The sequence below is a fragment of the Caretta caretta genome, chromosome 7, assembly GCF_965140235.1.
Source record: "Caretta caretta isolate rCarCar2 chromosome 7, rCarCar1.hap1, whole genome shotgun sequence".
Classification (NCBI taxonomy): domain Eukaryota; kingdom Metazoa; phylum Chordata; order Testudines; family Cheloniidae; genus Caretta; species Caretta caretta.
The window spans coordinates 20,589,836-20,615,065 of NC_134212.1; the positions used below are offsets into that span (position 1 = coordinate 20,589,836).

General features: G+C 43.4%; 1 protein-coding gene across 7 annotated transcripts in view; it reads left to right on the forward strand.

Moving 5' to 3' along the window:
* Positions 1-25,230, forward strand: part of GRIP2 (glutamate receptor interacting protein 2) — a 478,373-nt gene that overhangs the window by 430,224 nt on the left and 22,919 nt on the right. For all 7 annotated transcript variants that reach the window (XM_048856218.2, XM_048856222.2, XM_048856223.2 and 4 more), the window contains exons 13-18: positions 6,912-7,057; positions 7,669-7,749; positions 16,404-16,470; positions 17,718-17,863; positions 18,156-18,300; positions 23,521-23,660. In XM_048856218.2, the coding sequence (XP_048712175.1) occupies positions 6,912-7,057; positions 7,669-7,749; positions 16,404-16,470; positions 17,718-17,863; positions 18,156-18,300; positions 23,521-23,660 (725 nt within the window). The remainder of the gene's footprint in view (positions 1-6,911; positions 7,058-7,668; positions 7,750-16,403; positions 16,471-17,717; positions 17,864-18,155; positions 18,301-23,520; positions 23,661-25,230) is intronic.

The window sequence follows — 25,230 nt, forward strand, 5'->3', positions numbered from 1 at the left end:
CCTGTGGTTTGACTAATCAAAGACCTGTATAAAGAAACGCACTTCGCTCTGTGCCCTAAATCAAACTAGGTGTGGGCTCTAGTGAAGCACCAGAGGCTGCGAATTCCACAGGATCTTCTGGCATTGCACAGGTGCACCCAGAAAAACACCTTGTCCCTTCTCTGAGATGGCTCCATCATCTCCTGGAGGAGTTGTGCTGCTGTCTGATATCTGGTTTTCAGTGGAAGGTCATACCCAGTTTGTGTGAGCATTACCTGAAGCGTCTATTTCTGTGGCAGTTGAATGCTGGTGTTTATCGTTTTGTCTGCCTGCCACGTGCTTTGTGACGTCTTTTTTTTTTATTTTAAGTGCAGTTGGAGCCAGAAATGACTATAAAAATGACGCTATTGGCTCCATGTGTACCTCACTGAGACTCAGTAGTAGGTTGGTTTGCTTCACAGGTCAGAAGAGAATATTACGTAGCATGCTTATCTCGCTCTCCAACTCAGCATCTCGGAGCTCTTCAAGAAGGTGGCTAAACGTCATTATCTCCATTTTACGCACAGGGAAACTGAGGGACAGCATAGTGAAGTGACTTGCCAAAGGTGGTGCAGCAAGCCAGTGCCGGAGTTGGGGCTAAAATCCAGGTGTTGTGAGCCCAAGTTCTGTATTCCAGCCAAAGGGCCACACAGATGGCTTTTTTCCCCAACATAACTCTCAAGCTCTAAAAATCAATCTGTTCCTCCTCCCTCTTACATTGTTACCAGTAAAAAGACCCTTGCAATTCAAATTTAGCTGACAATGTTGAGAGTGAGGCAGAGTAATTAGCAATGATTATTCATGGAGCAGAATAGAATCGAGATTGTACTTCCAGAGTTACCTTGGCTCCTGTGGGATTACGGGACCAAATATTGTCTTTACATAGTGCCAGTAAAGTCACCAGTGGAGACTCAAACAAGACCACCGCTGGTTTGAATAAGAAGCCATGTTTACATAGCATTCTCTGGCTACAGCCTTGCTTTTAATTCCCACTGAACAAGGTACATTAGTTTCAAAACTAACCGCATGCACCCACCCCTATGGACAATTCCTTAAACTGCCTGTGATTTACACTGATGATCTGTCCTGCCAAATGCTGTGGTGGAAGTAACAAATAGCTCCCGGTTCCTACTGTGGCTCTTTCCCTAGCACAACAAATCTCTGCAGGCTTGATTAATGTTTTATCTCCCTGGCAAGGCTTCAGCTGCCACAAACCACACTACACAAATAAAACATTGATCACACCACAGAGAGGGCCTAGTGGCATTTAAGAGTCTCAAGCAGAAAAAATCTGAATCTTTGCATCGCGGTATCCATATTGTGGGGCAGCCTGTGTTGTACGTAATCACAGCAGATATAGTTTAAATACTTAGGATCAAACTTTGTGAGGTGGTGGTGGTGGCAAAAAGAAAAGAAGTATCTTCTGTTCTCCGAGGTCTCCCTGAAAATATTGTCCAGCTGTGGCACCAGTTGGTAGGGATGCTAAAGCCTTCTGCGCCTTTATCGTTTGGATTTAAAATCCAATTTATAAAAACGACGGTGGTTTTATTTCCCATTAATGTGGTGGAGTTGGACCGTGTTGTGAAATCCCTAACTGCTTTTATAAATCAGGCATTAACAAAGCCTTCTCTCCCAGGAGGGTTTGGAATCAGCGCTGCCTCTCTTATCCTCTTGCCAAGCCCCAAGCGAGAGCAGAGACTTGCTGCACGGTCTTGCCTGGATCTAACGTGTCATGCAGGCAGCTTTTCTTCTTAGCTGACCACCCAGCAGGATTCTCGCTCCGCCAGTCATCACCTTCATGCATTCAGATTGCAGAGAACTATCTTCCCTGCTTTGCAGTACAGATTATTTGGATGTTGAAAATTACTTTCTGCAATGTGTGCTATCTTCAACATAGCAGGCCACCTTTCCTAGCCTCTTAGTCACAGGTAAAACACCTTCATCATATTGTTGTTGCCCTCCTGGCACAATAGAATCCGGTCGGTGTTTAGGGGGGAGGGAGAGAGGAGATATGTAGGGAGACCAAAAGAAAATTGTACTAACCTCCATTCAGGCCAGGAACTTTATTCTCTCCTCCTTAGCAGGTACTGTTCTAACTGCTACTACTCCAGATATCACAGCCATTTTCTTCCACTTACGAGGCCAAATCGTCTTTCGTGGCTGGCCTTCATTTCGACATGCTCACCCATGTGCGTGCAGTCTCTGTGCTACACAAACGTTGGGTAGCCACCTGTGCAAACAAATTGGGCTCCCCGGTTTGTATATGAGAGAGCATGCGTTTGCCTGGTCGGCTATGCTTGTGGAACAGGAGGCTGGTTGGAGGCTGGCTGAGCATTTGCAGCCGGGGGAGCCGTTCCGGAGCAGGGAAGGAAAGCCTTTTGAGTGCGAGGAAGGACGCAAGGCCCAGGAATGTAACTTTTCCTTCCCTAGTCTTGCTTTTTTTTCTCATCCGGCTGTCCTCCATGGGGATGCGGTCTGCCTCATGTTGTGATACCATCATAACTCACTCTCTCTCATTGGCCGGTCTCACCTGTTCACCGCCTTTGGGTTTTTCTCTGTTTAATGGGGTGGGACATAGTGCAGTTCCGGTGAGTTGAGTCAATTCCCGGTATAGCCACTATTCTCTTGAAAGCAGCTAGCCAGTTCCCAATAGCTACTGAGTGAGAGACGCAACATCTGGCTGTGGAAACTTGCTTTATGAGCTGACAGTGCTGTGTGCCTGCTGTAGAATGGTCTGTGAGAATCCAAGCGAAGGGGAGAGGATTTGATTCCTATCCCCTCTAGAGTGCTCTGTTTTAGGTCAGCGCCTTACACTAGGCAGCAGCACCAGGCTGTGTTTAGAAAGAGAATGTACTGCATCTTTCAATTGGTGCAGGAAGAGGCTAAGTTCTCCTTGGCAACAAGTCAATGTGTCACCCAACTAGTGTTTGTTTCCAGTGACCCTGTGACAGGTATTTCAAGGGAAAGACACCCCTGTGATCAGGTTTACAGCTGGTGGCATCTAAGAGTCCTCCCTCCCCATCAGTCACTCCGCTTAATGGGGGCAGGTTGAGCCCTCTGGCCTTGAAAATTAGGCTGTGACTCAGCCCTCTGCATCAGCAGCTGGAGTGGTATAAGCTGGGTGTCTATCATTTCCTCTTGGTTGCCTCTAAATGTGTTTGTTTCCCTCTCCCTCATGTAACTAAACGTGCTGCTGAAACAAGTAAAGTAACCCTTCCTTACCAGAGTGACTTCAGGGCACTATCCGTGGGAGGAAGAGTCTGCAGGATCAGCCCTTTGGAGAGTGCATATTTGCCAGGAGAATGGGCGAGGCTTTCTTGTCTGTGTCTGGGTGCCAAAATCTAAGTCTGTTTAGGTTCTGAGATCTCCAGCTCTGCTCAAAAAAAAAAGGAGTACTTGTGGCACCTTAGAGACTAACCAGTTTATTTGAGCATAAGCTTTCATGAGCTACAGCTCACTTCATCGGATGCATATTGTGGAAAGTGTAGAAGATCTTTTTATACACACAAAGCATGAAAAAATACCCCCCACCCCACTCTCCCGCTGGCAAAAGCCCTTCTAAAGTGATCACTTTCCTTACAATGTGTATGATGATCAAGTTCTGCTCAGATTTTTGTCATTTGATCATAGCACCTGGAAGCCAGTAACACTAAGAGCTCACAAGTGAGAAAAATTAGTGACCAGTGAAAGTTGCCACCAAGTTTTTATCAGGTTAGGATGCGACCTGCACATCGTATCAGCCATAACAAAATGTAAAGCTCATTTAGAGCAGACATTAAACCCAAGTGAAGGCATCCAACACGATGAACTCCAGTGTTACAAAGAAGTATGTCGTTCACTCAAGAATACACCAGCCTCCTCATTCTTTTCATCGGTAGCACTTTTCTTCCAAGGATCTCGCAGCACTTTACAAACGCTGATGAAAGCCACGCAGCCCACCCATAAGTTGGGTGTCATCTTGGTGGGGAAAAAGACTGAAAGAGGGTTTGGTCTGCATAAGACCAGCGTGTCAGTGGTAAAGCCAGAAGAATAACACAGGAGTCTTGACTCCCAGTCTCCTTCACTCACCACTAGATGATACTGTAGACTAGAGTTAACAAGGCACATCTGGCTTCAGCACCTTCATGAAGGGGGACATGAGGTCACGGCTTCACTTCACAACATTTTAGAAACCTGCGAGGAAAATTTAACTTGAGCGAAGGAACGTAAGAACCTGCGTCTCCTGTCCAAGCAGCTCGAGTGAGGAAAAGGGCAGCCATCTTCTCTGTTGTTGTTTGAGGGCACACAATGACCCTGCTGTCCCGTGATGAAAACCATGGCAGTGTCACAGCCGGTTCAGTCTTTAGCTGACCTTGTGATCACAATGTAATACCTTTTTGTCGTGCTGCTGTTGGTTCCTTCTCAGTAAGACCTAGTGCTGCAGCAACAGAGTTCATAGTGCTGAAGGAAATCTTTCTGTCACAGCCGTTGGGAGTCTTAAGTTCTATAAGCCACAATTTCCACATCTAGCCACATCAAATCATAGTAGCTGCACATGCAGAGGACCAGTGAAGCATCTAATTGATTGTACAGCCAATTAAAACTGCAATGATTCACATTTATAGTACACAGAAGAGTGCCTGGCATCTCTGGGTCTCCTTGACATATTCTTTAAAAATACATCTTCATTTTTCCATGGATAACGTAACCCAGGCAGCCCCATAACATAACACAGATTTAATAAATACCCTCCCCCCAGCAAAATCACCTCTCCAACCTCTAGAGAGAAAAGGTGTTGAGCATGTGCATTTTTCAACACCACAATGTAAGTGTGCTCTCATGACATCTTGGCCGGTTGCATCCAGGGCTTGTTTGGAATGACAGCTACTTCCTAGTCTCCTTTGTCCATGACGGCCTCTTAATGTAGTAACAAACCTTGATACCACAGGTGACTTGTTCTCTTACAATCCAGTCGTGCTTGGAGTGAGGTATGGGATTGTTAAGATATGGTTGCTCTGTGAAACAAATCGATGATATTTGAAATTGGGTAGCTAAAGGTTTTGCATGGTCAGTAACAGATAAAGATCCCACTGAGCTGGAGAACCTGAGTTCTGAAACTTGGGAGAGTTCTTTTTCTCCACCTGTACACTTAAAGCCAATACCCATCGAGAGATTTTGGAGACCATTCTAAGTTGACTGAAAGAAGAACTTGCTATAAATCCTGGAATTCTGCACCAGTGCTTGGCTGTGGTAACTAAAGAGGAATGCAAGAGAAGAAAATTTTGGAAAGATTTCATGGGTTTAGTCCCTTCCTTCTAGCCATAATTCAATGGTTACATGTTTGTGTGTGAGACAGACAAAACTGCCCAATGGGCAATGGAAAGCCCAGGTACAGCACTGCATTCATGTCTTTGTGGAATAACGCGGTAGGCAAGACGAGCTGTGGTGGATGGCACAGAAGTCTTAAGATTTCCTTCTGAGGTTAAGGCAGGTGAGATTGGGGTTTGTTTGCAAACGTATTGCTTAGTGTTTGCAAAAACTCTGCTCTGTTCATATGCACAGATGAAACCCACAATATGTGGCATGCATGCTACAGTTATACAACTCCAACCCAACTGTAGAGTTCTTTGGTTTCTTCTGAATTAAAAAGTTGTTACACAGTTACGTTTTGGTTTTTTTTTAAAGTGTCAGTTGTGGTTATATTGGAAGAGCATCAAACAATAATATTGGCCTTTCGAGGCCAGTAAACAGCATCAATGTACATTTGGCGTCAGGAAATGCAATTACAAGGGATGAATGATTATCCAATTTGCTGAGACATTTTGGTGAGTTCATTGGATTGTAACTTTGATATTAGTCCTATATTAATCGGAGGACGCTGTAATTTTCAGTATCATTATTTTGGGTTCTAGGAGACTCAGACATGCACACATGGAGAGCTGTGTACCATTAGATATGGTTAGAGAGCAAAGGCAACTAGTTTTTATCTAATTTCACAGCTGTGGGTTTGGTTTCTAGGGGTGGCAGAGAGATTTCTCTGTGTACACTGCAGGAAACCTGAAGAACTGCTATTTGGGAGCAGAACGTGACTGAGCAAAGAGTAGGTCAAACTCTGAAAATATCCGTGCTTGTGAGTTTGTTCCTGATGATCTTGGTAGGTTCTCTACATTAGGGTGTGTATTTTAGAGCTATGTATCTTGTTTTTGCGGCCTAATGTTATCATTTCTCAGCTGTCAGAGATGATCCGTGCCTGCTGGTGTGTGTGCGTGGGGGCGAGGGGGGACGGTAGCAGAGCAAGGGCAGCTGGCTTCAGCAGTGTTACTGAGCATGCTCTGTACAAGCCAAGCAGCAAATCTCGGGGGGCACATGACCCCGCATGGCTCCCCAGTGTGTTGCCTCTGTCAGCTGTTTTAGTCTTCTATAAATAGACTTGGAAACATCAGATTTTTATCAGTAAATGTCTAGTTCACTGAACACACACACACCAACAAAAAAAAAATTTCCATCGATAACTGACATTTGCAGGTAGGCAAAGTACGAAAAATGCTGCTTGAGGATGAATTAGTTTTAATTTAAGGAGGTTTACTTTGTATCTTTTGACATGTTAAGTTGACTCTTTTTGTGTTTTAATGGGGTATATAAAGCTTTAACTTTTTGAATCTGAGCAACTGCTGTCATAATAATTATTGATTCCCCCCCGCCCCGTTGTCTTATTTCCTGCAACTGTGAAAATTGAAATGGCTAAAAATAGGAAAAAATGCTTTAAATAAACATTGATATTATCCATCAAAATGGTTGGAAAAAATAAAAATTGAATTCTTCCAAGTCAATCTGTAGATTGTGACTGACTTGTCTGGCAAAGGTGACTCATAGTTGTCTTTGAGCTTTTTCTCCTTTTCTGATCTGGACTGCAGGTGTGGGCTGCTACAAGTCGGAGACAGAGTCCTTTCCATCAATGGCATTGCAACTGAAGATGGGACCATGGAAGAAGCCAATCAGTTCTTGCGCGATGCAGCACTAACCAACAAAGTTGTGTTGGAGTTAGAATTTGACGTGGCAGGTATGTAATCAGTGCATTCACCTCTCTCACAGCATCCCCCAAAAGGCTCTGGTAGTTCTTTATTAGCCCCGGTATAGGGAAAGCCTGCTCCATAAACATTCTATAGCCTTGGTAAGAGTCACTGATTTGATGTGAGCTAGCAATAGAGAGATACGTTCGATCCCTGTCTAAATCCTGTTGTATCCAGAAGCCACCTCTCTTAGTGGGCATGCATGCTTAATAAGTGAAGAGGTCATCTTTTTTTCAGATATTTTATAAATGTATGGACTTAAGAGAGTGAGGAGACTAAAGGCAATGACTGGTTTCCTGTGTGTGTGTGTGTGTGCTTGGCAGAGCTGCCTCTGAATCCTGCACCTCCTGATTATTCTCTCTCTACTGATAACAGTACATACAATATGTATATTTTTAATCCAATTTTCCTAAAAATCTAGATTGCCATTGTTAACCATGAGTACATTGAATGGACTAAATCATGTAGTATGTTACATTTATCAACACCTATAATATATGTCTTAAAACTAATTTTCTCGGTGGTTCAGAATGGTCCATCAAAACAATTGAAAAATCTGTCCTTTCCTACTTTTATTCTTCTCTCTGTTTTGGTTTTATAGAGTCTGTCATACCCAGCAGTGGTACTTTCCATGTTAAACTGCCCAAGAAAAGAGGTGTGGAGCTTGGAATTACTATCAGCTGTAAGTACTGCTTCGACTATAGCTACAACGGCTGGCAGTAGCAGCCACCACTGGCTTCCAATCTAGCTTGCTAGAGGAACACAATAAAGACAGAAATTATTTGGTTTTGATAGTGCCCACAATGTGCTAGAAATCAATGGGGCTTAAGCATATGCTTAAAGATAAGCATATGTTTTGTTGAATCAAGGCCTGAGTCATGTTCAGAGGGAGAGAGAGAGAGACCAATTTACTTCCTACTCCTTAAACTGCCAGGCAGAAAATACAGTGAAAATTAAGAAATGGCAGTTGGAGTTACAATTTCATCTTTGTCATTCTCTGTGAAGTTTTAGATCACTTTCCTCTCTACCCACCACTCACCAGATGAACACAACAGTTGCAGACCTTTAGGTACAGAGAAGAGGCATATGCTGGATAGAAGCAGCAAGTCAGAAGAGAAAAACAAAACAAAACCCTCCATCTTGTTCAGTTTCCATCACTGCTTTAGATTCAAATGCCAAAATAAGATTTAGGGATCACCTGTGAAGGCTTTCTCCTTTCAGGGAGGAAAGTGTATCTAGTGCTTAGAGCGGGGAACTGGACATATAGGCTCCTGATTTTTAGTCACATTTCTTACACTGACCCACTGTATGAATTTGGGACAAGACATTTGGGTATAGATTTTAAGGCCATATTGGACCATTGTGATAATCTAATCTGACCATCAGCATAGCACACAGGCCATAGAATTTCACCCAGTAATTCCTGCACCAAGGCTAATAATTTGAATTGTATTATAACATCTAAGTAGAGCTAGTCTGGTGGACTAAATGGGCCGGGGGGAAGAGTAATTGTCTACACAGAGATGCTCAGGAAAACGAATCTGAATTAACTACAGTTGTGAATTGAAGTTCCTAGGTTTTGAACACTTTTGTATGTCAGGTCCTTTATTTTCAGGCCTAAACATGAGTCTAATTCTAGGCTCCTCTCTCTGAAAATCGTGGCTTGTTATTAAAGGAAAAAATTAAAAATGATACTTTTTGTTATTTGTTCCGGCTGCCCATTACTTGTATTTTATTCTGATGAGGCACCCAGAGCCGCAGCACAAGGGAGTGTGCACTTGTTTTAAAACAACCATTTTTACGGATCCAAACAGAATACTTTTTTATTTCTCCCTGGTTCAGAGCAGCATGTGGGTTGTGAGGTTTAATTGTTTACAAAGGACTCTGAGGTACTCCGTGTGGTACAGTTGAAAGTAAGTGCAATGTGTGACTGTAGGCCCAATAATGTAGAGAACAGGCTCATAATGACCTGTCTACTTGTCCAGACTGCTGGAATGTGCCCCATGAAGCGCTCTCCTCTATTTCTGGGTGCATTCTGTTCAAATCACACAACTTTGTTCTAAATCTTTTACGGATTATAATCTATGGCAGTAAGAACTAGTAATGGTTCTTCAAGCGATGGTCCCTTTATGTATTCCAGACGTGGGTGCGCATGCATGGCATGCAAACTACTAGTTGTGTTTTATTGTGTAGTCAGTATCTGATCTCCTTCAAATAAGTCCTTTGACTGGTTTTAGCCTCAGGAAAATGCTGATTGATTAGAAGAATGATTTTTTTTTTTTTTACCTATATAAAATGTTTTCCCCCAGTGGCTAGTTGAGTTTTACTGCAGGGTGCATTTTTGTTGTTGCTGTTAAATAGGCATTTAAACTGTCATTCTTCTTAATACAATAACACTTTATATAGTAGGAAGGTAATTGAAAATTAAATAACAAATCTATCCCAGTGCCCCTGGTAAGGTGCCATAGGTAAATCTCTGTATTATTCCCATTTGCAGATGATGGAGGCAGAATTTTGAGATGAAGATTAAGTGACTTGATCAAGGTTACTATGGGAATCACTCTCCTAACCAGGATTAGAACTCAGTCATGTGCTCAGACAACACCTCTCACATGTACTGGGACCATTTTGGGGGTCTAGGGAGGGGCCCATGACCTATGCCAGCCTGCAATTCATGGTGGTCTTTTCTGTTAACATTGCAGCTTCAGCTAATACGTGGAACTGTTCCACTTTAGCACTTTTACAGAAACAGAATATTCTACCTTGGCCCAGTATCTAAAGATTTTGAAAATAAATAGATACATGGTAGCGTAAATATCCTGCTGGAAGCAATTCTAATTATGAACCTGTCGTTAAAGTTAATGGATGATACAGGGAAAAGCTAGTAGTGGGAACTGTATTTTGACTGCTACTTTATTGTAGTTGATTCAGATTCACCTTTTTTTCCTGCTCCCTTTGCTTAGATATCCCTGGCTGGTAGTTGGTATTTCTCCTCTCCCCCCCCCATCCCCCATTATACATGTTTATTCTTAAATGCAGTTTTATGATATTAATGCCATTTCTTTAATTACACATTGGCAAAATGCTGCTTTGTCTCAGTCAATAACAAAAGGTGTTTATAACCGGTGGAAGCGCTGGTGCGTGTGAGTTATGTGCTCAGACTCCTTGGAGGGGAATAATTTACCAATACAAATCATTATGCATCCTATTAAAAATACCAAGTGGACGTGTGTTTTGAGCTTCTTCATCCATCATATTGTAAACGCTGAGATCACCAGAATCCCAGCAGATGTGGCGGGGGACTGAAAGCGGTTTATAAACAATAAATAAGGGTTTTGACCATCTCACATTTTATTACTGCCCACTCACCACAGCCAAACAGCGCTGTCATTTTGAGCTCACTCTTCTTTGTCCTCTTCCAGGGTCACCAGCTGTTGTCTTCCGGAGTCTGCTCTTACCTCCTAGAGTAGCCTTTAAACTATCCCTGTGTGCTGTTAAACACACTGAGAAGTGTGTGATGCTTTAAAACGTATGTGGGCCTTGTCCACATGAGAACATTGTATTGTTTTAATTAAACTGGTTTGCCTTGGCATTTGTAAACTGAAACAAGAGTTGCCCACATGAGTGGCCTGCACTGATGGCAATCTTTGTATTTTAGGTATTTATCTGACCCCCATTTCCGTAGTATTTCACACTCTAGTGTATTTATTCTCTCAACACCCCTCTGAAGTAGGCCATGCTATTATTCCCATTTTACAGATGAGGAACTTAAAGCGTACAGTGGCACAGCTGCACTGGTGCGCTTTAGTGAAGACGGTACTATGCCGATGGAAGAGCTTCTCCCATCAGCATAGTTAATCCACCTCCTGAAAGGTGGCAGCTATGTGGACAGGAGAAGCTCTCCCTTTGACACAGCACTGACTACGCAGGGGTTTAGGTCGGTATAACTACGTTGTTCGGGGGGGGAGTTGTCATACCCCTGAGCAACATAGTTCTACCGATATAAGTCTGTAATGTTGTCCTGGCCTGAGGCACAGAGGGATTAAGGCCTTGTCTACACTAGAAAGCTTTCCGCTTTCATTATGCTAGTATAGTGGTCCAACCTCCCTACTGTGGATGTAGTTGGACTGGTGTAAGGATGGTTTATATGGGAATAGCTATTCCCATCTAGGATGGAAAATAACTGTACTGGTATGAGTCCCCTTTATATCTATAGAACTGCATCCATCTTAGGGCTTTTACCTATATAACTATTTCATTTTTTAAAAAAAAAAAAAATCTCACTCCTGACTGAAACAGTTGGTTAAACGTTCAAGTAGGGATGAGGCCTAAGTGACTCGCCAGAGATCACGCGGGAAGTTCCCGGCTAAGGATAGAGTTGAGCCTGGGTCTCCTGCAGGCCTGTCTCCATTACACCTGCGGCCGTGGCGTGACTGCAGCGCGGTAGCTGTGCCTCTGTAGCACCGTCGTGTAGATGGTTCCTCCGCTGACAGAAGGGGGTTTCCCGTGGATGTAGGTAATCCATCTCTCAAAGAGGCAGAAGAATTCTTCCGTTGACCTAACCATGTCTCAGCTGAGGCTTTGGTCTACCTCACCACGTTGTTCAGGGCACACAGTTTTTCACAGCCCTGAGCAATGTGGCTAGGGTCGATCTAATTTTTAAACGTAAACCAGGCCTGAGTCCCAGCCTAGTGTCCTAGCCACTAGGCCAACTTTGCTCTCTCAGCTGACTTGGTGAAATCCAATATAATTTTCTTGCGCTGACAAGGCATCAGTTATACAAAAGACCCTTGACACCACTTTGGCAGTGTAAAGGGGTTTGAAAGTGAATGTGAAGTGAAGTATAAAGGGGCTTAGTGAAAAGAAAAGGAGGACTTGTGGCACCTTCGAGACTAACACATTTATTTGAGCATAAGCTTTCGTGAGCTACAGCTCACTTCATTGGATGCATTCAGTGGAAAATGTGTTAGTCTCGAAGGTGCCACAAGTCCTCCTTTTCTTTTTGCGGATACAGACTAACACGGCTGCTATTCTGAAAAGGGGCTTAGTGTAACTGAGAACCCGGCAAATCTGTATTCAAGGTTTGAGGTAACGAGCCCAGCTCTTCAGTGGACTGCAGTGAATGGGAAGGGCATTGGAGACTTAATTTAGTTAATAAGAGCTATTCTGTGTTAATTAAATACTAAGTGACTGTTAAACACCTTGAGGGTTTGCTCAGATATAATAGGCTTGTATCTCTTGCCATCATTGGGGCAAAGTGATTATGGCATATTAGATTATATTTAACAAACCTTTCATTTCTATAGCTGTTGCGTCTTATTTAGAATTAATAAGGTTGGTTTTTGTAAAGATTTCCAATTATGTGCCAAACTGATTATTTATTTAAAATGAATTGGAAGGCCTACCAGTTTGTTAAAATTTAATTTGGTTCCTCTTTAATTATCATTATATAAAATAAAGTAAAAGACTTGTTTGGTTACATCTAAATTAAATATCAGCAAGCGTACGTGAAAAGTGTAATTTAAACTGTTAGTGTAGATCAGTTTCCTTTTAGGAAGCAATACGTTTCAGTAGGCGGATAGACTATCCTATTGTACTGCATACTCTATTCTGGGAGTGGGAAGTGTCTTGCTTCAATCAACAGTGACACCTATTGTTGACAGGTTTCAGGGTAGCAGCCGTGTTAGTCTGTGTTCGCAAAAAGAAAAGGAGTACTTGTGGCACCTTAGAGACTAACCAATTTATTTGAGCATAAGCTTTCGTGAGCTACAGCTATAGAATGATCTAGTCTAGGCTTCTCTTTGAAGGACAGCAGCTATGACAAAATGTTGCAGAGATCATAAGGCAGGGGATGGGGCAAAATGGGAGATGCTGAAGGCACAGTGTGGGGGGGCTTCTATAGGGATTTGTTAATACAGCTGGCACATGCTTGATACCACCAGATAGCTATGCGGTCAGTCCTATCACAGTATTTTTTAAATGTATTTCTAAAGGGAAATGTAATTGATTAAGCTAACCCTCATTTTAGTTGGCTGTATATTGATCAAGACTATGCATCCTCTCCCTTATGATTACATGCAGCAGACACAAGGTGAGGGGTGAAATTGGCTTTATTAAAAACCACTAAAGGATTATAAAAACAGGAATATTTATACAGACCTTGTAACAGAAGGGAAAGCACATGGTGTGCACAGGAAAACACCTCAGAAGAAATGTATTCACCCAAAACTCCTATTCATTTATTTGTTGTGTGTTGTAGTAGCAGCGAGGCGCCTGAGTCCTGCCCCAGAATCCCATTGTGCTAGGTGCTGTACAAACACAACAAAAGATAATCCCTGCCTCAAAGAGATTGCAGTCTAAGTATAAGACAAGAGACAACAGATGGTATAGATGGAAGCAATGAGACAATATTAGTCCTCATGACAGGCAGAGGTCTCCGCGTGCCAGTCGCCTAGCCATTGGAAAGGTTTTTTTTGTTGTGTGTTTTTTGTAGGTATTATGGCAGAGAAGGTGTTAAGGAGGGATTTGAAGGAGAACAATGAGGTGGCTTGTGGAAGCTTATAGGGGCTTCTCCCAATCTTGTGGGGCAGCATGGATCTGAGCCTCTTTGTCAACAGAATCTCCCAAAGACTAGGACCACCCAGGACATGTTCCCAGGTGTCTGTTCACACAATGGGGCACTTCCAGTGGGAAACCTACTTACAGCACACGTGTCTCCATTTGTTCCCCTGTCCCCAATGGTCAATACACAATGGTGTTTCAGGAGGCTGGTTTGAGGATACTGTTAAAACACCATTAGATCCAGTCTGCATAACAAGATGGAACAAAGTTTAATAATGTGCAGTACAACCATGTGATAATTTGGTCCCTTTCATGGTTGGGTTTATAATGGAGGTGGGTCTTTATGCTAGTCAAGATACTAGTTCGTTTTTCCTTCTTGACTCTTTTTCTACCACTCAGTGAATTGGAGCAACCAAACAGCCTCTGGGTTTAGCTTCTGGCTCTAAATGGAACTGGAGAGCACTCGGTCTGCAGATACCAGATGCACGGGATGTGCATCAGCGCATTGTCAAAGAGGCTGTGAGGACAGCTCTTTTAGGTTCTATAACACTCACCATAAGCACTCCTACAGCACAGGACTTATGTTTAGTTCTCTGCTGTGCTTGAGCATGGATTGGTGACATTTGACACTATTAAATACAGCTGACTGTGCAATCAGGCAGAGAATATCCTTAACAGTGACCTGCAAAGCGATTTTTATAACAAGCTTCATACTAGCATATGTTTTTAAAACCCACTAATAAATTAAGGCCATAATAAAAAAAGACCAACTTTTCCTGTCTTTGGATTCCTCTGGAATTTCCTTTTTGGCTGCTGTTTTTTTTTCTCAGAGCTCATGTAAATTCATTCTCTGTGGAACAGTGACATCACAAATCCTGAACATGTTCATCCCTGGCTGTAAGCTGAGATGCTCATAGGCTTTGAGCTTTCTTTGCCACCATCACTCCCCCCCCCCCCCCCCTTGGGAGACAATAGCAGCTGTAACCAAGGCAATGTAGCAATGTGTAAGTGCAGAGAGTGTGAAAGAGAGAGAGGAGAATGCTATTTGCATATGTTTTTGGCATGTGAATAGCAGTGAGGTCAGCAGGGGCCAGATCTCTTACCTAGGTTTTTCTGAGTGGGGAAGGGAGCCCACAGCCACTATCTTTAATGTAAATAATCGTGAAAATGCAGGCTTTGACTAAATTAAAGCAGAAGTGGCTCTTCGGGGACCACAAGTCTCATGAGCTGAAATTATCAAACTTGAAAAAGCTTTGCAGATCACCTTTTATGAAGATGTTGGGAGGTAGGTCAGGTCATGGTATGCAGCGAGCTCCCATCTTGTTTCATTTAAATGTTGGCATTTTGGAGTTCAGCTTCTTAGATCGGCCCCCCTGCTCTTCATCCTTGTGCTTTCAGTGGCCCCTCTCAGTCTATAAAAACACCTGGGGTTTGGAGAGCCAGTTGAAATTCTGCTTGTGTGTACTCCCTTTCTGCAGCACCATGGGCAGAATCCTGGCTCCAATGAAGTCAAGGAAGTTTTGCCATTGACGTCAGTGGGGCCAGTATTTCACCCCTCTTATGTTCAAGGTGCTGTAAAATTCAGAAAATGTACAGACAACATGTTAGGCAATTGTCTCCAGCAGATTTAATGAAGCTGAACCATTGGGTGGGGAATTTATGCAGACGCGACGCTGCCTGAATATGAAAAGATTTGCCACTCTTTAATGGCTAAACGATAACTATTAAATTTTTTAACAATGCTATGTTGAAATCAGTGGACAAATAAAGACTCTCTGCTAGATCCAGGTTTAAGCACAGAGGCTTTGTGGTTCATAAATTTGAATCAAATGAGACCCAGTGCATAACTGGCTTAACCACCTCAGATGTGGTGGAGAGAGAGAATCATGACCACATTATGCTAGATCTACAGCTTTCTTGCTATCAGCATCTCATGAGCTAAGTGGGATTCAGAGATACATGTCTTGGTAGAGGGATTGATTCATGGTCGTCACATGCTCTTGTCCTATACAGATCATTGGCCAAATCCTCCACTGCGTCACACCAGTGGGGTTAAATCTGCATCAAGCTCGTGTAACAGAGTGACAAATTAGGCCTGGGCTCAGGCTAATGCCAGAAACACTGAACTCTGAAACTACAAGTTACAGGACACTCTGTACTGGAGGGATTCGGCTCAATGAACGCATATATTAAGAATGGCCACGTTTTTGTGATTTAGAATTCAGAGAAGTAGGGCACATCCAATTTCTTACAGACAATCTAGGGGGAGAAGGACTATTTAACACTTACATGACTGCCAGCTACTAACAAATCGAGCAGATTTCCAGGCTGACTACACGTTTATTCAGAACGCCCAAATAATAATAATGTACAGTGAGATATTCAGGAAACAACTGTTATCTCTCTGTGAGGCTCACTTTGCGTGGCCTTCACACATTTTGGAAGGTGTAGACATCCGTGTTAGACTTGGGCAGATGGAGCTACACAGAGATTAGAAGCCCTTGCTTTGAATCACTTGATTCCACAGTTTCATCACCTTGTTCTGTAATAGGCTAAAAGGAATCAGCTGGCTAATTTAGACAGAATGCAAAAATTGCTTGGGCCCAACCCTTATTCTTGCAGGTCTGTCTTTTATAAATTCCAAGTGTGAAGCTGCACTTGTGTCAAATTAATGTAAATTTCCCCTCCCTGTAACTCCTTTTTCTCCCCTTGGCTGTCACTCTGATAGATTCCAGAGCCTGAAGTGTGTTTTATATGCATGCATCTCTTTTGCAGCTGCAAGTAGGAAGCCTGGTGAGCCTTTAATTATCTCTGATATCAAGAAGGGGAGCGTAGCTCACAGGTAAGCGCAGCAGTTGACTGTATGACAATATGCAATGCAGTAATTCAATGTAGAGACCTAAGTCACAGTGTTTGGTTCTGGAATACATCAAAGTTCAAGGGGAGGTCGGTTACAGAGGTTTGGTTCAGTCCATTATAGAATTTGGGGTTCAAATTCTCTGCTGGGATAACTGCACGGAAGTCAAAGGAATTAAGCCAACAAAGAAGTTAGCTCTGGATCTGGAGCCAAAGCTGTTCAGCTGGCCCCTCTGTGTGTGGATGTTTCCCTCCCCTTCTCTCTATTTAAGGGCAATGCATTCAGTACAGGTGGCTCATCAGACCCCTTACATGAAGTGTCATGTCTTGTCAGCCGCTCTGTCCCAGCGTGCAAGTGTCTCTTGCATAGGTGAACAGCGCACAGTGTTCCCTTCCGTAGAGTAAGCAGTTTTATGAGGACACTGACGGAATTTTATATATAAATCTGGGAGTGGGTTACTTCTTGAGAAGACCAGCTGGTTCCAAACTCCTTCCCAGCCTGTCCGGGAAGTGCTCTTCCTTGAGAAGTTTTCATTGTGGATTAATTTGGTCTATGCAAACCATGCAGGGTTCAGTTCTCGAAGGTGTTTGCATGCTGCATTCTGCTGCAGCAAACTGCTGCAGCTTCAATGGAGCACAAATGAAATAAATCCTAGCAGCCTCTCAAATAGGACTCTTCCCACTCCTCCACACATCCAGTCACTGTTCGCCGTCTGCCGTCCAATGAACCCGGGGACCCTACTCCTTACCTTGGATGTCTTATGGGGGGAAACAAAGGAGGCCACTAAGGTAGAAGGGTAGCTATTGTGGGGAGAGAGAAGCCGTAGTGCATCTCAACTGGTGTGTAACCTGAACCTTATTAGCTAAGCCTTTATGAACCTGGGCCTGTACACATCTAAACCAAGGCTACCAAAAGGACTAGTGCAGCTTGTGAGATCCCTTTAAAGAGGACTGCTTTCCAGAAAGCACTAAACATCAGGCCCTTACATTGTGCCTCAAATTGGGCACGAGTGGTCTGTTCCAAGCAGGTATGGGGTTGGACGTGAATATTTTTACACCGCTCTAGATTGGCCCAGGTATTGCACCCCCACACACTATGGTCCTGATGGGCATTTCTAGGAGGTCTTGGAGGATAAAAGGCAATATTGTTGCCTTAATTCCTAAAATGAACGAATGGTCAGAAGATCTGAAAGGTTTAACCGAAATGACCATTTGTTGTTCTTTTCCACACAGAACAGGCACCTTGGAGCCGGGGGATAAGCTGTTAGCCATCGATAACATCCGACTCGACAACTGCTCAATGGAGGATGCAGTGCAGATTCTGAGGCAGTGTGAAGACCTAGTCAAATTGAAGATTAGGAAGGATGAAGATAACTCTGGTATAGAAATCCTGATGCAAAGCACTGTCTGACCATATTAATAACATTTGCCCAGACATAATGCGAAAGAACAAAGATGAGGCTGGCAGTCAGTCTGCTGACCACTTTCCAGTTGATTATAGAGCATCTTTTTTCCCCTCCTTCTTCTTTTAAATGTGGCATGGAAGGTGTAAATCCTATTCATCCTGTGCACAGCAGGAGACTTCAGGATTTCGCTTCTGAATGTTCTGAGTTTTCCTCATGGCTTATTTATTTTTAAAAAACTTTCCAGCATCCCTGTTTCCCATTTCAGATGAGCAAGAGACAACCGGTGCTATTATCTACACTGTAGAACTAAAGAGGTACGGTGGCCCTCTGGGAATAACGATCTCCGGAACAGAGGAACCTTTCGATCCGATCATCATTTCAGGCCTGACCAAACGAGGGCTGGCTGAAAGGTGAGGTGCAAAGCAAAGACAACCCTGGCCTGCTGATAGTGGGGGGACACAACCCTGGAATAGCTGACTCATGCCCCCCTCTCCAACAGTCCCTCTTTCTGGAAAGGAGCGGCCCCTCCCCATAGCTCCCAGCTGTTCTTCCTGCCTCTCCCAACACTGTTAAAGCAGCTGCCTCTCCTTGCCCCTTGCAGCTCAGCTGCCCCGCAGGGAGGGGGCCTGGCTGCACCATGTGACTGAGCAATCTGGAGGGGCAGGTGGCCCCACATGTCCCTCCCGAGGAACCCCAGCAGGGTGGAGGTTTACGGTGAAACTGGAGGGGGTCACGATGTATTGCAAAATTTAGAAAGAAGCAAAGGAAGGGATGTTTCTTTGGTCTAATGTGCTCTGAATGAGTGTCTAGCACACAGAGTCCCCAGGCCTAGCTTTGCAGAGGAAAGGTGCTATAGAGGTGCAAAGTATTATCATGCCTACATACATGTAATGCTCTCCACTCATGCCTCTGAGGGCCCCACACAGTGTTCACCTGGCAACCAGCCAGAGCATCATCCCTGAAATCCCGGCTGTGGTTCCATTTAGTTCCACCTCCGCTTCTATTAGGAGTCTGCGCCGTCAGCTCGGGCTGCCACCACCTCATCTAATCTGGGGAGCTGCTTCTGGAGATTCTGCCTAAACACAAGTGAGTGTGGTACCAGCACTCCCTGCTGCTAGTGCCACCTGCTGAAGCTACAAATCCCAGAAGCCTTTACCACTGTCCCTGCTAGATTTCCATTATTTTGGTTCAAATGCTGGATCCAAATGTGAACGGATCTGCTCATTTTGTTGCTGTTTAGATCTAGATTTGGACAGCATTACAGTAGGTGTACTCTGAGACACAATGTAAATACGGCTGTTATTTTGGTTCTAACAACCAATAAGATGGAGGGAAGGGAGGACGACCTAAATAATTGGGGGGTTTCGAGGCTGCTCAGAATATAAACTGTTCCTTATGTAAATTTAAGGTGGAGTTGAATCACACTTTGTGTCTTAATTTCTTCTTTTTATGTTGGCGCATAGGTAAGCATCTTGCTGACTACTTTCTGTAGGATTGCAGAGCCCTCTTCTGCATGAAGGGTAGAGCTGCAGCAAGCATCAAAACATGTCTCTTAAGGCTCCTAAGTTAGGGAGGTGCTAGAGGCTGGCATAATTCAAAACCGTGCACCCCAGATCTGAACTTGGTTCATCTTTCTTTCTGTGCTGGATTCTCTCCTGCAGCTGGGTTTTTAGAGGAAATCTGCACATAAATTCTCCACTTGCCTCTGACGTTCATTTTCACTTGGCAGGTACCAGCTAAATGTTTCCAACACTGTGCTTCATTTTGTACAGAAGGCAGATCAATTGTGTGCTCTGGGAAAGAAGGAGAGAGAGAGAGATGTGGAATTAAATTGCAATATCCAAAGGCTTTATCTATCTCTTGATTTAATTTGTTTTATTTTAGGATTTTATGCAGCCGCCTGTCATCGTAGTAGCTGTGCGTCTTCCATGTAAAATGAGGATCAGTAGCAAAGTCCTCAGTGGACCTGGTGGACTCTGGCATTTTTCTCCTTTTTCAGGCGAAAAACTCTGCATTGTTTTTGGAAGCTAGACCGTTCTGCACAGCATAAAGTAGTGTTGGTATGAGAAGGTGGAATACTGTTGGGATCAGCACACAGTGATCTTATACCCATAATGCTTTCTATTCCCTTGTACAGCATTCCTGGCTGTTCCCCTCTTTCCTCGGAGATGTGCACAGCTGGTTGGTCAAGAACTGTATGTGTCACAGGGCAGGCAAGGGCTGCAGTGATATTGAATTCTGATTGGTGCTGGCACAGAGCAAGAAATAAAACCTTTGAGGGGAGCAATGGAGTCGTTTAGTGTGTGTACTGTAGCAGTCTAACGAAGAAATGCCTGTCCATAGCAGCAGCATAGATATAAAATAGAAAAGTCACAGCAGGGACTTCTCTGTGTAACCTTGGCTTCCTTTCAGGAATGATTGGGATGAAGTCTGCCAGGAGGGTAGGGTGAATATTGTTCTAAGATGCTGTTCCCAAAACGATAGAGGGGCTAGGAAGTTAGGAGCGGGGGTGGGGGGGAGGCATTGCCAGTTCACATCTCAGGGGGGCTGGCAGGGAGAGGGAGGATGGGAACAGCTAATCCCAAGCATCTTGTTCTGCCCCCTCTCCCAGCAGCCAGCAATCCTCCTTCCCTTCCGCCTTAGCACGATGCCTCTTGGAAATGAGGCGGGCCCCCAGAGCCGAGCCGGGTCCCTATGTCTACACCATCGGCTTCTAGAGAATTCAGAGCTAAACCCAATCCCAAGCCTATGTACAGCTTTTGCAGGAGCACAGCATGCTGCTCAGGAGACATCACAATGTGCAGTGGATGTGTTTCCTATCATCACAATGGAGATGTTCTGGCTGATTCGCCCCGTAGTGGGACTGCAGCTGCTACTGATTTCTGGATAATGGGGAAGGCAGAGTGTCCTCTAGGATCTGCCACGTGTATGTCATACTGGGCGACCGACTGTCTGGCTGGGCTTAGAAGGCTCCGATTCAAGTGACTAGTTTTATGTCAACCTTGAGTATTTTTATGTTGCAAACATCTGATCTGGTGTAAACCTACAGAGGAGGATTCAGGTTAACGGGGTCATTGTGAAGCAACAGCTGTCTCCCACCATTAATCCTTATGCTCATTTGCACAGCTGCACTACCCAAGGGCAACCACAGTCTGTGGGAATGCAAAGTTTTCTCCCCACCCCTAAACTCACATACTGGTGAACGCTTATGTCAGGTCAGCACTGCTTGGGTGAGATCCTGGCCAGGGTTTAAATCGGTCACCAGGAAGTGTCATGTGTCTCACTGCCCGAATTTTCAGGTTTGGATGGGCTCTTTGAATACCCTCCGGTGGAGTGCAAAACTGCCTTGCCTCATCACATCAGACCCCTGCTGGAGCCAGGACCCTATCACTGCAAACCAATCCTTTGTGTCTTGGTTCTGGCAGAAGATGTGTCTATCGTGTTGTCAGCAGAAACTCTTTAGACTGTTTTGCACTGGAGCAGCATTAAAGGAAAGGGTAGCATGATTCAAAATAAATAGGGAGGTATGAGACAGGTATCGGGACCTACGTGCTCTCTGGTTAACAAGGGGTTAACTCCAGCTCAGCTTCCCTCTCCCTTGCAGAATTGTTTATGGCACAGGCTAGATCAGTGACTGCTTAGGAGGAAAGCCTTTGGTTCGGTCTGTCTCCATACCCAGGGTAGTCTGAGTGGCTTGGTTTACTTTTCCTAATACTTGAGGAAAAGACCTTGCTAACTGTGACTTTTTTTTCTTCCTTCTGCTGAGTCATTTAACCAATTTATACACAGTTACGTTACTCAGGTTATTTCTAGCTAGGCTGCTTTATGGTGTGGGACGGAGGGGAGAATTTGGTCCCATTCATGGTTCAGTGATTGATTTCATTGCTAGGAGAGGTTGTTTCTAAGTGTTAGAACTACTGTAGCAAGTTAAGCATCTTCTGTAATGTGCTACCATTTAAAATATTTTTTTTAAAAAAAATTCAGCTGTATAGATGAAACTTTAAGGCAGATATTCCAGATCCAGTTTGAATCGATAATTTACTTGAATGACTTCAATTTTTCCCCAAGGGTTTTTCAGTGGAAATTGAGTGGAACTACAGGGACATCTAGTGGCCAGTTAGAGAAATAGTGTACTTCAGCTGAAAAATCTTACCAAAAATATGGCTTAATTTTGCAACTTTGCAACTGTAAAATAGATTTTTAAAACTGACAGGTGGTGGTTTTCAACTTTCATTTGTCTTCGCTGTAACAGCATGTGATTTTAAAGGAGTAGATAAGTATCTGCTTTTGTCAGTAGCTGGCAAAGTGCAAAAAGCTTGTATTTAGAGGAACTGCAGTCAAATGTAATTTACTAAATGAATGAAAGTGACCTAGCTGAGAACTCCAGTTCTGATAGAAAGGTGTGATGTTCCAGACTTGCACTCTTTCTGATTCAGTCATGAGTTTCCCATGATATAGCCAAAAATTGTGGAACTTCTGGGGAAAGAAGCTTCTCCTTTTGACTTTTATCATTAGGGAGCATTAACATTGGTCCCATAAGTAAGATCCAACAAGCACCTAGATCTTCCCTCCCAGTTGCCAGTCGTTGGGGTGAGTCTATTGTTGCATTTCCAGGTTACCAGAGCTGCCAGCCAGCACAACAATCTGTGGCAGATGCGAAGTGAATGTGTGTCACTGTTGTAGATTAGTAATGCAATAATTGAGCAATAAAGAGTAAAACTTGGCATGATTCAATATTGCTTCCACATCGTATAATCAACAAGCTGAAGCCAACTGTAGCCATTCCTCAAGTCTGAAAACTTGGATCGCAGAAGTTAACCATGGAAAAACTTTTAGGGCTGTAACCAAATGTCTTCTAGTAGAAGCTTGGCAGTGTGGTCCTCACTCATCTAAGTACATGTGCATAAGTCCTTTTTGCTTAGTCGCCTGCTTTGCTGAATCAAGGCTGGTAACTCAGCGAGCGAAGCAAAATAGTTTGCATATATGTTGGTTTGAATTTTTAAAGTAATTTACGTTGTCTTTGGTTTTGCCCCCTCCTGTGTTCTTTCCATGAATGTGGAAACAAATGTTAAAGTTGCATGCATGAGTATTCACAGAAATCTCACACTGGAATCGTTGTGTGCTTTTCATATACATTTGACTTAGTTATAGGAGCTGCCAATTTTAAAAAGCTGAACTTCATTTGCACTCTTACAGATTCACAGCTATTATGGTGACTGGGACATTATATAGAGAGATTCCTAGTGATGTTTGATTTAGTATTCTGCTGCCATCCATAATATGATAAAAAGAAAAGGAGGACTTGTGGCACCTTAGAGACGAACCAATTTATTTGAGCATAAGCTTTTGTGAGCTGGAGCTCACGAAAGCTTATGCTCAAATAAATTGGTTAGTCTCTAAGGTGCCACAAGTCCTCCTTTTCTTTTTGCAAATACAGACTAACATGGCTGCTACTCTGAAACCATAATATGATAGACACTCTCCACATGTACAAGAAGACCCTATCCCTGCTCTTCTAAAGTACTGAAGGCTAGTTCGCCATTATTTTAAAGCAATCTGTTAACGGCCCTTATATTAGGGAAGACAGCAGCCTTCCTCAAAGTTTCTAACTTTGTGTCTTTCCTCTTTAGGACTGGAGCAATCCATGTGGGAGACCGGATATTAGCTATTAATAATGTGAGTCTCAAGGGCAAACCACTCAGTGAAGCCATCCACCTACTCCAAATGGCTGGAGAGACTGTAACACTGAAGATCAAGAAACAAACCGAAAGTAAGGGCAGAAGCCTTTGCAACCTTTTTGTCCAAAGTCTACAGCTACAGTAGAAATGAGGTTGGCCTCATGGTGTAGCAGGTCGTGTTCTGCAATGCTATAGGAGAATCTGGATTTAATTCCTCACCCCGGTGTTCTGCTACCTGGTTGTCTAGGGGTAAAATATGCTGCAGAGCCCATATATCCAGATCTGAAAAGGAAGGCCTGGGGGGAAATTTTGGGGAAAATCATGACTAAAAGTAAAATATTTATTTTAAAAAAAATTATATATAAAGGGACACAATCAGCAATAATAATCGCATCTCGGTCTGCAAATGTGTAACTTGCTGCCATTCCAAGTAACACCTAAATTGACTAGAGGTGGAAAGAGATTAGATGGAAAATGTATAATTAGTTAAAATGTACTTTTCGAGACAGCACTTTGTGTGTCAGTGGTTTCACAGGTTTCCCCATCTGTATGCATGTCTCGCACAGCAAAAGGGAGGGCGGAGAGAAATCTTTTTAAAATAAAAAATGTGATTTTTATAAAGCTACAAAAATTATCTGGTGTAGTTCCTGGAAAAACTACCTTTAACTCTTCCTTTTGAAACAGACTCGGTTTCACACTGGTTGTTATCCTTTTAAAAACCTCGCCTAGCTTGTGGTCCTAAGATCTTCAAAGCTCCCTTCTTTTTATATTCGAATTCCGCACCCCACCCCCCACCTACTTACCTCTGTGTAGCTTTGAAGTCATTCCACTCTGATGTAGCATCAAAGAAGGAGGAGGCGTATCTAGGACAGACAGGTCATTTTTAAAATTGATTATCTTGTCCCTGCTAAAAAATATTAATCTGGGTAAGTTTTAAAAGTATTTTCTTCTCCAGGGCCCCTGCCAAATGCAAACCACACGAAACTCCTCCCATCAATTTCCAAAAAGATTGTGACCAGTCTCTAATCCCTCCTTCCCCTTCCCACATTATGTATTGCCTTTTTATTGTGCTTTTGCACTTTCTAGGGCTGGCAGGGGCCAGATGTGGAAGTGCCGTGGGAGAGACAGTTTCTTCCTGTTCTACTTAATAGCAGGAAACACCAGAAAGTCTTCAAGGAAAGCCTATTCCAGTCTAGATTTGAAAGTCCAAGAGGTTTGACAAAATAATAAAAGTACCTTGCTCTTACTTAGCTCTTCTCTGTAGATTTTAAAGTGCTTTACAAAGGAAATCAGTATCATCATTCCCATTTTACAGATGGGAAAACTGAGGCATAGGGACAGCTGTGGCTTGTCCAAGGTCAGCCTGCAAAATAGTGGCAGATCTGGGAATTTAATCCAGGTGTCCCAAGTCCCAGTCCAGCATCAATCTGCTAGGCCAAACTTCTAGGGCCTTCTCCAAAACAAACCTTTTGCCCATGATGCTCTGTGGGTGCTTTCTCTGTAGGTCACTGAAATAGTTGAAGAAATGCCAAATTGTGATCAGAAAAGTGGCTTCACATTAACCATTCTAAATATAAAGGCTGTGTAATTGAAATCTCAAGGTAGTCTTAGGTTAATCATAGCAAGCAATCCTTTTATTGCTTGGGATGCAGGGATTTTTAA